Source organism: Seriola aureovittata, chromosome 1 (assembly GCF_021018895.1).
Source record: "Seriola aureovittata isolate HTS-2021-v1 ecotype China chromosome 1, ASM2101889v1, whole genome shotgun sequence".
Classification (NCBI taxonomy): Eukaryota; Metazoa; Chordata; class Actinopteri; order Carangiformes; family Carangidae; genus Seriola; species Seriola aureovittata.
Genome location: NC_079364.1, coordinates 11,117,451 through 11,130,973, shown reverse-complemented (window position 1 = coordinate 11,130,973; position 13,523 = coordinate 11,117,451). Strand labels below are relative to the sequence as shown.

The 13,523-nt window shown below is 39.6% G+C and overlaps 1 protein-coding gene across 2 annotated transcripts in view; it reads right to left on the bottom strand.

The window, feature by feature from the left end:
• Positions 1-13,523, bottom strand: part of LOC130171604 (protein diaphanous homolog 3-like) — a 161,429-nt gene that overhangs the window by 64,400 nt on the left and 83,506 nt on the right. For both annotated transcript variants that reach the window (XM_056379666.1, XM_056379672.1), the window contains 2 exons: positions 6,680-6,804; positions 3,293-3,457 (listed from right to left, as the gene is read on the bottom strand). In XM_056379666.1, the coding sequence (XP_056235641.1) occupies positions 3,293-3,457; positions 6,680-6,804 (290 nt within the window). The remainder of the gene's footprint in view (positions 1-3,292; positions 3,458-6,679; positions 6,805-13,523) is intronic.

The following is a 13,523-nucleotide window of genomic DNA, read 5'->3' as shown; positions in this document are numbered from 1 at the left end:
TAAACTTCAGAGGGAAAATAGAACAGGAAAAAGAGCGGCTAAAGAATATTACATCAAAACATCCCTGTTGAAACAAAATTTGATATGATCACAGCAAGCACAAAAAGGCCATTCTGTTTTCTTAAATCACAGAACCAATTAGCAATTTAAGAATAATTGAAGAAGTGTGAATGTTAACTGAGTACAGTAACATAAAAAGTTAATTTTAAGCACAGGCCAGGCAATTTTTTTGTTTGTAAATCTGAGTTCAACATTAAAGGCTACAATTATCTAAAAACTGAAAAATAATGAGAACTGAACAAACTGATTTTGACAGATAGTGAGGAAGAGCCTGAAAATATCATGTGATTTTTGCTTTCGGACAAAGCATTATTTTTCACTGTAATGTTAAGCTGAAGGAGCAAAAGAGTGAGTGAGTGAGTGAGTGAGGGAGTGAGTGGGAGAGAGAGAGAGAGAGAGAGAGAGAGAGAGAGAGAGAGAGAGAGAGAGAGAGAGAGAGAGAGAGAGAGAAGCAGCTCTCTGAGGAAATTGCCCTCCGCTCTCCTTCATCACTGCAGGTCTGCTTCCCCCTCCTCCTCTCCTGGATGTCCGCCATTAGACACGCTCAATTGGATTCCTGTCAGATGTGCGGCCTCGCCCTGGGTCTCCTTCCTACGGGTGACTGAGCATGCTGTATGTGTGTGTGTGTGCGCGAGTGTGTGTGTACATCTTTGTGTGTGAAAAACCTAAGCAGCTTTCCCTGTAAAAAATTGCCAACACAAAATGACATTCGCACACAAACAAACGCGCACACACGCTCGCACACACATTATGCGAGCAACATACACACAGTTCAAGGCTCAGTTCACTTCAGGCAGTGGTCTAGAGACAGCACGCACCTATTAGCACAGGCCTTGGCACAGCAGGGTAAATGCTGACACAGATTTGAGAGGTTACGGTGGTGAGATTTACTGTATGCCTACGTTCATTGACCTAGCCTTGGCTTCTCCGAAGATATGTCTGTATGATGTGACCATTTGACCAAATTGCTAAGGGTGTAAGCTGCTTACACCTTGACCTATCACAGGGGAATCGATGGTTACCTTGGGAGTTTTGACCATATAATGCTAGTCTTTAAAACACTTGGCTTGTTCACCTTTCACTGGCAGTCATTAACTGTTATGTTTGGTCAGAACATAAACACTTCTGCAAAACTCAAGACTTAACCATGGCACTAAAATAAAAGGGATTATAGCTGCAATATGAAACATTATCATGCCAATAATATTTGTGATATATTGTCATTAGCATTAACTGGCATTTTATTAATGCACAGAACATACTGAGGACGTTAACGCTTGCTCTGTGTCTCATTCATATCTGAACACAGCAAGTGTTGAACTGTATTGTGGCTGTAACAATGAGGAAAGAATCACAGCACAGAAGTCCTGGGATCAATAACATAAGAAAAAAAGAGAGAAAGGTACAGCCAGGCTAAAAGCAAAGCATCTGGGAACATTTTTTTTCTGACTGCCTGTGTGTTTCTTTGAGTCTGTGTAGATATTGTAGTTATTTCAGTCTCAGGTCAGATGCCACATATGGCAGACAGAATAAATACTGAGAGAAGGGAAGAGGGCAGGACTAATAAAACATTTTGTGGCTCAAGGTTAAATGTTATGCATTAAGTAAGTGTGCTTATATGAAAACCCAACACCTGTAATATGATTTGACATTGTTAGCAGATGGCTTAAACGTGGCTCCCAAGTCAGGCAAGGCAGTCTTTTCCTCTTATATTATTAACATTTACTCTAAATACTGTACTTGTAATGCCTGCTTTTACTGGATTTCTACCAATAACACATGTGTGGACAGCCTAAAAAATACTGACACTCTAAGGAGCAACATTATTTAGTTTAATTATTGGGCTTCTAAAGGGTTTACAAAACACTGTTGCTAATATGATATCCTTATCATGCACAATTTAATGAATATATAACAGTTAAAATAATTAATTGTTGACCTATTCAAAACTGTTCACTTGTATGACTTATGTAAAGTACTCATTATTTGTGTACAGTATGCAGGAAATGTCTACATCAGGTAGCAAGTGCCACAGTAAGATGGGATTTCAGGAGAGAGGCAAAGGGAGAATGAGAGATCCCAGTCTGAACTTATGTGCTTAGTTTCATTTATCAAACTATACTATTTCTGACCATGAAGAAATTACCAAATATATTCATTGTATAAAAATTAAAGTTTGAAAATTTTTTTGTATTGCCTCATAAAGAACAGTGATTATACTAACACGGTTCTGAGCCTTAGATATAAAACAGGAATAAGACAGGACCACTATTCTCCATGAAGAACATAAATGTAAAGAAAAAGCTTTTGAGTATAAGCAAATCTAAAGCATAACCAATGACTGTGCAGGAAAAAAGGCAAAGAGGCGTGAAATCCATTTGTGTGTGGTAGATGTTAAGTTGGGGGCAGGGCAGGAACTTTAGTAGGCTAATTAGCTACTATTATCTGTCGCGCCCAGTGGCCTGTGCCACTAATCCTGCTGATTAAACACAGTGGGTCTCCACAGCTCCACAGCTCACAGTAGCACCAGACTGATAAGGCCACAGAGCTCAGCGATGACATAAATGTCTGGCTGGGACTGGACTACATAGGACTGGCACTGTTCTGCTTTGCATTATACCACAGGACACTGATGTGTGAATCACATAAAAAGATGAAGTTCTGTATTTATAGAGCCTATGAATAAAAACACTAAAAGTTCAAAACAATTTCTAAACATGCACCTTTTTTTTTTTTTAGATTAAAATTAACAGCAGCTCTTCTCAAGGCTAACACAATACTCAAGCCAACATTTTACATGTCTCGCCTACCCAAGTTTTCAAAACACGTTTTACTTAAGTTTTATTTAATGGACAACAATAAATTCCAACTTATTAATGGTTTTGATGCAGTTAAATGTTTCCATAGGCCAAAAATGTTTATATAAGGAATCTTTTTCCAAATATTACTATATTACTATATTATTAGCTGATAAAAGACACAAAGACCTCTTTGTTTAGTTTGTCTAGTTGCTTAATGTATCTATTTACCAACATTTCAGTTCTTTCTTTAAACAGCCAACACATTATCACATTTCTGCTGAAGTGTTATATGTGTTTAACAGTGCATTAATGATCATTCTTTTGACATCAACAAAATAAAAACTGTCAATCCAACTGAGAATCAACCATCCATCACCCCATTTCAATCAAATGTGAAGATTCACAGTAACATGTTAATGTGGTATACTCACAGTGAACATGGAACGGAAGTTGCTGAGATCAGTGAACAGCTCCTCCACAGAGGTCTTCTTGGGATCGATTGCAAAGTACTCCAGCACATTCTGGTATAGTGTCTCCATATTGCTGTGCATGATCACCAGCTTGCCATACTGCTCCCGTGCAACCTTGCTGAAGCTGTGAGGATGTGGTCAAGGTCAACAACTGGTCCATCTCACATTAAGTGTAAATTAAATGTTGCTGCAAGTACCATTTGACAGCAAAACATGAAAGCATTAACATTCGTAGCTGCAAAGATCTGAAGCTGGAGAGCAGACTGTCAGTGGTAAACCATGATGTTAGGACTTCTGATACTGTCAGTCAGGTTCACTGCTATGACCCCCTGCAGCCCTGTGACTCATGTCTGGCTGCTGCTGGCAATATGCGTTGGTGTATCTGACATGCACAATATTAACTGCAAATATAAATAGAATTAGTTCAAGTCCAGTGAACAATCTTAAACAGTACAAAGGTCAAAGTCTCCCTCTCCTTCTATCATATGAAATATATGGCAATGTTCCCCATACATAGGTCACAAGGGGTCACTGAACGGTTTGATGAGTATGAAAATGGTGTGAATCATATGCTATGGCCTTCACAGTCACCAGATCTCAACCCAATTGAACTCCTATGGGAGATTGTGGACCAATATGTTAGAAAAAAGAAAAGAAAGAAAACGATGTGTCTGTGACCAGCAGGCCTGCTAATGACCCCAACATCTTTGTCTCATGGGAGATAAGAAGCAACAGTGTCTGAGTGTATGCGTGTGTGTGTGTGGTATCACAAGGATGTGGGAAGCCTCTTTGGCTCCTATTGTGCCCCTTCATTATAGCTCAATTGATGGACCTATTTGAGGTCTGGCCTCAGTTGAATCTGGCTGGGGATGGGACTACCTATTCACAGCTGGGTAAATGCTGTTCAATAGGCACTGCTCCCAGATTGACTTGTCAGTAATATCTTTCCAGGCCAGGAGCTGGAGGAAAGAGGCATGAGGATAGCCTGAGTAGGTGATGGAAAGCAAAAGAGAGAGAGAAAAGAGAAAAAAAAGCAGACAGCCACAGTTGATAAGTATCATGTTCCCTCTCTCCTGACTTCTTCCATTTTCCCAGAGAAACTACAGGTCCTCTGCTGCTCATTCTCAAGAATTCCTGTTCACTCTTAATTTCTTAAAGACCTTCACAGTTCCCAAATTCCATCTTAGTTCCTTCTCAAGTTATTTATTTCTTCATTTGCTCTTTATCCTCCTGTTTCTCTCCTGCCTTAAAAATGTCGTCTTTACAAACTAAGCTCACATTCTGAAGTGTAACATTAGACCAATTAAACAATAACTGTATACTCAGGTGTCCCATGAAGGGAAAATGGAATTTTCAATGTCATCAATGTGATATTCCAGGCTTCTCATGTTCAGCTGGTGACTGTATATTTCATTTGTTGTAAGTGACTGTCGAGTGAAACCCTATGCTGTTCACTCTGCTCTGTTACTTTTAGATAATCTATGACCTGGAATCTTCATAGCTTTAACTGAGTCCATATTCATTAATGATCAGTAGTCACTAATGTGAGATACAACAAGTCTTAATTCACTTTAAAGAGCTTGATTATACAAACATGGCTTTCTCATGTTGATTAAAAACCAAATTTATAGAATAGATCAGTGAAGATATCAGGTTCAGAATCAGATTAAGAGGCTTTGGTGAGGAGCTTAGTACTCAGCTTGTTTTGGTTTTGATTTTTGTATTTTGTCATTTTTTTCTGTCTTTCTTTCTGGTTAGTTTTTTTTTTTTTTTTTTTTTAATTCAGTGAAACAAAATAAATTCAAATGAAACTTAAACAATAATATGTAATACAATTACAAACCCATGTACAAATCACATACATGTTGAGTCAATACTGCATGTCATGACGCTCAGAACTCATGTCCAGATTGTAAATGCAGGTTGTGACCATTATTTGGCCTATCAATCAAAGCTGTTGTGGTTCTGCTGTCTCAGCCAACAAAAGCACCAGTCAACAGAAAAGTTTTCTGTTGAATTGTGTGCGTTCAGATTAAAGTCCCAAAAATATGACCACAGTGCAGCGTGTGAGGTTTGCATAGGGATGGTCTTGGGGTGAATATGACATCTGAGCTGCCTAAGCCCAAATATTTGTTGGAGACACAGTTAAGCCCTAAACAGCAAGTGTGTGTCTTTGTAGTGCTGGAAATTACATCCCTGATGCTTAGTGTTTCACATGTGTAACTTTATCTACATTTCGTCTTCAAATTTTATGTTGATGTTTGAGGTTTTTTTTTCAGCTTTGTCGTAAGACATTTTGTGCAAGGCACCTGGAATTGGAAAGCAAAGCAGTGGAAGACAGACCTGTCAAATCCATTCTCACTGAACCTTACTGTACTGCACTCAGGTCCTCTGCTAACTACCACAACACAAGCCATCAGTGCCCCAAGCCCCAAGGCTACTGATCAAAACTACATGAAGTAGGCTAGGTACAGGGTGTATTATTGAATACTTGGTATACACCTGGTCTGAGACATATCTGACAGCTGTCAGTACACAATCTGGATATGGAAAGAGGGCAGTGAATAGATAGAGACAGTAAAGAGAAATTGTGTATTTATGTGTTTGTGAACTAGCGTTTTTTTGCTTAATTATCATAAACTGACAATTGAGTAAACCATGTTAAATTTCTCCTGTTCTATCTCCATGAACACACAATGACTCATGTGATGAGAGAGAAAGACAGTGACAGAGCAACAAAGGAGTCTCTGTCCCAGTTCTCCCTCTCTAACCCTTCCCTTCATTCTGAAGCTGCCCTCAGTGTGAAGTACCTTTCAAAAAGATGGCTAAGAGGGGTACTACTACAATAACTTGACTATGGAATGGGGTGCCACCCATGACTTGTACACATCATGGACAGTGGCAGGAAAACCTTGTGTACAGGAAAAAGAGACTATCTTTGTCCATTCCACTCTTTCCATTCTTTTTTTTTTTTAACACCATATTATACCTCTACTCTTTATCTTCCTGAGCGATTGACAATGTGTTATGGACAATCCTTAGGTAAACAAAGTACTGAAAAAAATCCACTTTGAAGGAGGGGGATAGAGTAACTTTTACAAAGCTAGGTGCTAGATACAAAATTCTTACAAAAATGGGCATTTGATCAACCAAAGACTTCAAAGTTCCTTCCTTTTATACCACCAGCTCAGTAATGTGTTCAGGTATGAAAAACCTGTTCTATTGCCAGCACCACAGTGAAAAATGAAAGCATCAAACATAAAAAAATTCACATTGATTCATTACGGTAAACTCATTGAATACTGGTGGCGGACTGGTGAGTAAATGCCTGTGTTTATAAAAGGATATAGCCATTTTAGTGAAGAAGGTGTCGTTGGGGTCATCGGGGGAGGAGAAAGTCTCCAGGTCTCTCTCCAGCTGCAGCAGCTGCCTCTCCATCTGCCTGAGACTCTTTTCCAGATTCTCTGCAGACACTGACACACACCCACATATATCAAGACACGCACACATTTGTAACAGCACAGAGGAACACCCCCGCATGGAAATGTGAAGGAAGAAGCAGAAAGAGGACAACTCAATTACAGGTACAATCAGATGCATTATCATTGTGATGCTCTGAGAGAATCAGAGAAAAAAAACATCCAAATAAAAAGAAAAAAAAAAAAGAAAAAGGAAAAAGGAGAGAGAAGCCAGCTCACTTGCAAAGCATGCTTATTATGGGTTCACACTCTGCCAGAAACACCGTGGGAATAAACAACGAGTGAGGAAAATAAACATCAAGCAAAGGTACATTCAGTGTTTGCCTCTTATATGTTCATGTGTATGTCATAAACAATTAAATTCATGTAAGAATACAATGCCCTTACTGACACGCATACTGTAGTGAAAGCACATGCTTGCCATGTTTTCTCATGTATTTACACTATGTGTGGCTTTTCAGTAACACAAACAGAATAACAGATTGAATACTGCAGCCTCAAAGTATGAAGAAGGATGCTGAAATCTTTCCACGCCCTTCATCCTTTGTCTATAGTCTTATCAACAGGTGCATTGATCATGCAGGTGGGAGAGCAAGAGAACACTGAGCCTAACTTTCTGTTAAGGTGGTCATGGCTGACACTTTAAGCTAGTCACTGAATATAGCATATGGCTTAAATTACCCTGATTAGACCCTGCTTGACAAAAAGGCATAAGCTGCTTATTTCTAAGTAGTTTCAAATTTCCCCTTGATCCTAATACATGCGTTGCGAAAAAAAAAAAAAAAAAGAGAGAAAGAACGTAAATGTAGCTAAGCTTTTCATTGCATTTATATCATAAACCTCATTTACTGATGGGAACATACTATTTCGGACACACACACACACACACACACACACACACACACACACACACACACACACACACACACACACACACACACACACACACACACACACACACACACACACACACACACACACACACACACACACACACACACACACACACACACACACACACACACACACACACACACACACACACACACACACACACACACACACACACACACACACACACACACACACACACACACACACACACCACACACACACACACACACACACACACACACACACACACACACACACACACACACACACACACACACACACACACACACACACACACACACACACACACACACACACACACACACACACACACACACACACACACACACACACACTAACATGCTTGTTCAATCAGACATCTTAACTACAAATTATAAAGTCTCCAGTAGCTGGAGTTGTCCAACTTCTCTTTAAATTATAAGTTAAATGGAGCATATGTTCTTTTCACAGCAGGTTAAGGTGAGCGTGTGAATGTGCAGAGAGAAGATTCACACATTCAGCTGGCTGAGAGGAAAAGTCAGGTGGCACTTTTCATTTTGCTGTCCATGATGATTGAGAAGGAAGGCCAAACAAAGAGCAGTAACAAAGTAAGTGGGAAAAAAAATCATATTACATCCACAAAAGCACATCTACTGTATCTGTACCTGACAAATAATTTGCACATCAGTTCCTTTAACTCATTGCATATTTTCTTTCTCCTATTTTAACTCTCTCTCTCTTACCAACCTCTGCCTATCTTCATTCTCTTTTCCCACTCCTTTTTTGTGCTCTCCTTTCTCGTCTTTCATGGTAAAGCACTGACACTAATAGTTGGTCAGTCGAAGGCACTGAAAATCCCACAGCACACCATTCCTTTAAAAAATATTGTAAAAGTGCATTGTGACCACTGTGACCAATCAGAGCAGTATTCACCGAGCAACTGCTCCGGAGTGACTGTATGATTTTTATTATGCTAAGAAATCACCCTGCCAATCTGCTGCACTACAAAAAGAAAGCAGAATAATAATATCCCCATGCAGAGGAGCCATGATGATTTTGTTTTTTTCAGAAACAATGAAAGCAATTAAGTTATATATAAGTTACAGTTTGTTTCTTTTTAAACACAAATCCTATACGCAGAATCTGGTAACTTTTGTTCAATCAATACCAATAAATTAAATCTTAATGTATCTGTGATTAAATAAACTCTGGCCTTTTCTAAATTACTTGAAACTGCTTATATTTCACAAAAAGTTAACAAGTTAACAAAGTTAAACTACAAAGATAGTAAAATTAAGTGAAGTGAAAATGAAGTGTTGGAATCCAAATGTGAAAATTATGCACGATTTGCATATAATTTACATGCGTGTACCTAATTTTAATCTTTTTTGTAAAGGTAATATAGGCCTGAACCAGAGCCTGAACATGCAAAACGGCCAAGTACTGTACATGCCTTTTGCAGAGAATAACTTTCTTTCTGTCTATTTTCCATGTCTAAAATGTATTATTGCAGTACCAAAACGAGTGGTAAAAAATTTTGGGTGCACCTAAATGAAAAAGTCGAACCAGTTCAATCAATGTAAAAAGTGTCTCTAGAGCCCTGCAAAAGACATTTTAGTAAACAATCAAGAAACTGACACTTCACCTGCTGTATCATTTCCATTTCAATCTTTGTCTCTTTTTCGTAAAAGCCTTCTGCATAACCAAGCAACCAAAATCTGTTGAATGAGGTGTGGGCAGCATGCAGAAGTGGAAGGAAGCCAGACAGGCAGTCTGTTAATAGACACGATTAAAACCTAGTGATGATGCACTGACTGAGAAAATAGCAAGGACGGGTGAGACAGAGAGCAAAACAAATTGGGATTTTCTCTTTTTTTAGCTTCACAATCCAAACTGGAGGCTTTTGTGATGAAGATCCCTCACATGGAAGGGCATATGAACAAGAGGAGATGTGCAGGTGACAAAAATTGAGGCATATGCTTCAAGAGAGTATCTGCCTTGGAGTGATCAGTATGTGTGCAGCAGCTGGAATGTTTAGTGAAACACACAGAAATGTGATATATATTTATACAAATACACTCTTAAGAATTGTGGAATAATTGCTCTATCGTAGGGTGAAAAGCAGAGCGGGAGATAAAAAATGAAAGGGCGTTTCCATGTTTCCCTTGTTCTCCCTTGCCTTTTCTTCCAGTGTGTGAAAACATGAGCGATTTTTATGAGCAGCAGGGCCTGAACGCGTCTGTGGTCCAGAGGGGTTGCAGATATAGGATGTTTTAGCAGAATAATAATTGCAATATTTGTAGAGGTCAAATCCCCCATTGACATCCTTTTATTACTCTGCCAACCTGCTGTGCTATAAATGAGACTGAGTGGAGCACACAACCATGCATGCTCACTCACAAACAGCCCGGCTCCACGTAGAGATCCACTATAGATCATCTTTTGATGTATGGAAATTAGGAAACTGAAAACACGCAGATGTGCATTCTGAGGCCAAAGCCTGACAGACAAGTGTGACCAGACTGATGGTACCGAGGGCTGGAAACGAGAGACTTGTAATGCAAAAAAAAAAAAAAAACCCTAGTGTGCCCACACTCAATGTGCTGAGCACCCACTACATACAAAGGGAGCATGGAGAGCATGAAGGTCATTGAATTTGCACTGTAGAGAGGCTCATTCTATATTCTTTCAACCTGAGGTTCATCACTCATACTGCATACAGCTTAACTACAAAGTAAGGCTCGAGCCGCATATCAGAAGACCATCTCAATTAAGCTGAAACCTCACATTACTTTGTAATTATTCCTCAGGGCCCCAAGCCATGAACAGAAACTGAACCAAGACTGCTTGGTCTATTTGTCTATATGTCTATTTAGTATTACGCAAAGCTTTCCAAGTAAGCAGAGTTACATGCTGAAGTAACCTGGTTGCCTGGTTGGTTACTGTATGTCTCCATATTTGTCTGATTTCACCATAAGCTTAGCACCAACTGCCAAACTGCTCAAACGCGCCTTTGTGTATCGTGCGTGTGTTTGTGATGAGGGACAAAAGGAATAGAAATACAGGAAAGGGACAGGGAGCAAGACGAAGATAAACCACAAAACCCGACAGAGAGACAGACAAGAAAGACAGACAGAAAGAGAGAGACAGATAGATACATAGAAAGAGAGGAGCAGTACACAAGAACTGCTTCTCCATGTCAGGAGAAATGATGATTGTAGTGCTGAAAAGAAGAGAGGGGAGCAGAAATAAGAAGACAGACACAAAAGGACCCTGAACTAAGCTGCAGTTTTGCTTCCATGAGAGGCGAGATTGGCAATGGGGAAACGAGGGCTGTGTTACACACAGTCAAAAGACAGCAGCTTTTGCAAGAGAAGCACAAATCATTACTGCTACCTCTATCCAACCTTGTTTTCATGCTCAAGTAAGCTCTTTGGTGAATGTCTATGAATGTAATGCAGCCTTTTAGTGTGTCTTCAGGCCTCCCGAATGGCTGTCAGACCTGATGAAAAGGAAGTCACTCAAGAGCATGGTTTACAAAGACGAAATGGGATTTGTGTGTCTGAACACTAGATATGGAGAGATGACACATTTAGTGTATGCACCTCTTAATGGCACAACAACACAGAGAAAGACAGTGATGGAAAAAGAGGACTATATCTAGGTGTGAATACAGTATACACACAGCTTGAGATCCATGAAGTAAGGACATGGACAAAGCCTGAAGAGAGATCCAAGGATTGTGCTTCCCATTGATCGCATCCTTGTACCTATGAGTCTTGGCCCAGGGCTTGCGGACACTCAAACAGCACAGGTGGCAGAAATGAAACACTCAACAGGAGCATTATTATCCAACAGATTATCAAAGCACCAACAAAACCTGGAGGGGTTCTTACAAGGAGGAGTCAAAACAATAAAATCACATATTTCATCCTCACTATGTTTTCTCCTCCTCACCCTTTTTTTCACTCCCTCCTGCTGGGACCGGAGCAGTGGGTAAAATCTTCTTTGGAGTAGCAAACGTGCTGTGACAATACGACCGCACATGCATATATAGTTGCAAAGATGCGCACGCGCGCACACACGTGCACACACGCACACACGCACGCACACACACACACACACAATGAACATGACCAAGTCTCTTCTGACCACCCAGTCTCTTCCCACTTGCCTGTGACCTTCACCATACTCCAGATAAACTGGCCAAACTTAGATTGTGTGTGCATATTTGTGTGTGCACATGTGCCTCGGATTATCAAGAAAGCAGCCAATTAGTGTTAAATCAACACAGAGACTTAAGCTACATCTAAAACAGTGCACTGACCTGAGTTATTCTCTTGAAAAATGAACCTATAACTCTGTAGATATGCTACGAAGATTAATGTTAGTATCAAACAGCAGTGCAGACGAGCAGAGTGTAGCAAAGATCAAACACCAAGCTGGTAAAATACAGTGCGTGTTTACAGAACCAACAAGCATCTAATCCCAGAATAATCCCCAGAGAGTTACAAAAGTAGAAAGGTAAGAGTGAAGCTCAAAGTAAAACAGAGGAATACAGAAAAAGAATGTTCCATTTCTGTCTATGTGAAAACAATGTCTAGGTAGGCAGTTCTGTTTATGCATTAAGCTCTCTGAACCATATAATTTAATGACTGGATCTCTGCTCGAATACATCCAAAACAAGCAAATATGAAAAACAATTTCTCATATCTATCGCTTATTATTTGTAACAGTAATAAAACAACATTTGGTCAAAAAGGCTGGGTCTGTGCTTGGAAAGAGTCTGGACTCACTCAGGACTGTTGTGGAGAGACGCATGCAATGTAAGATGGAGGCCATCTTAGACAATAGCAACCATCTTCTCCACAACATTCTGGCAGGACAGAGAAGCAGCTACAGGTGCAGCAAACGTCTCATCTCACTGCGCTGCAGAACACAGAGGTTCAGGAGTTCCCACTGCCATCAGGCTATACAACAACTCAGCCAAAGGAAGTGGACTAACCTAAATATTACTGTTTATTTATTATTAACTGTTTTTATTATTATAATTAATATTATCAACAATGAGCTGATGGACATATGAATTTCCCCTAGGGGATAAATAAAGTATCTATCTATCTATCTATCTATCTATCTATCGTAATATAATATAATGTTTTTGCTCTGTTGATGACTGAACTGCCTTTTCATGCTGGACATTACTACTGTATGTGGGTGCAGTGATCTTGAACTCAGAGTCTAGGTGAAAGTAATTTGTTTTGATGGAGGCTTAACTTAAGTGATGTGAAATGACACAATGTTAAAATGCGATTAAGTTCCTTATATCAGTACTTTATATAGCCGGACAACCCACACAGCTCATTATCTTTTCATTAGGCTCACCTTTCCAATCACCTACCTCTTGCCACTGACCATACAATCGCTATTGCTTACAGTAAGTCAAGTGATAGTGCTTAATGGTCAACATCAAATAAAGGGCCAAAGCATTTGAAAGTTTCTAGAATATTATTTAGTTTTCAGTTTTAATCGCACGCCCTCAGTTGTCTAAACAACATGCTGAACAGAAGATAACATAAAAGGCTTTTCTCTCTTTAACTCGAAGCTAAAGAGGCTTTTGTTTGTCACACAAAGCTGTAAAACATAGAGGAAAAAAAAGAAACATACTTTTGTGTTTGTATTCCTTTTGTTGGCTCAAAATACGGTCCAACTATTTGGTTACTAAATTAGCATTTGTAAGACCAGTGGAAAATATTGCAAGGGATGTTGATATGAGAGCGAGTGTATGAAACTCCCTGTGCGCTGGGAAAGCTAAAGAA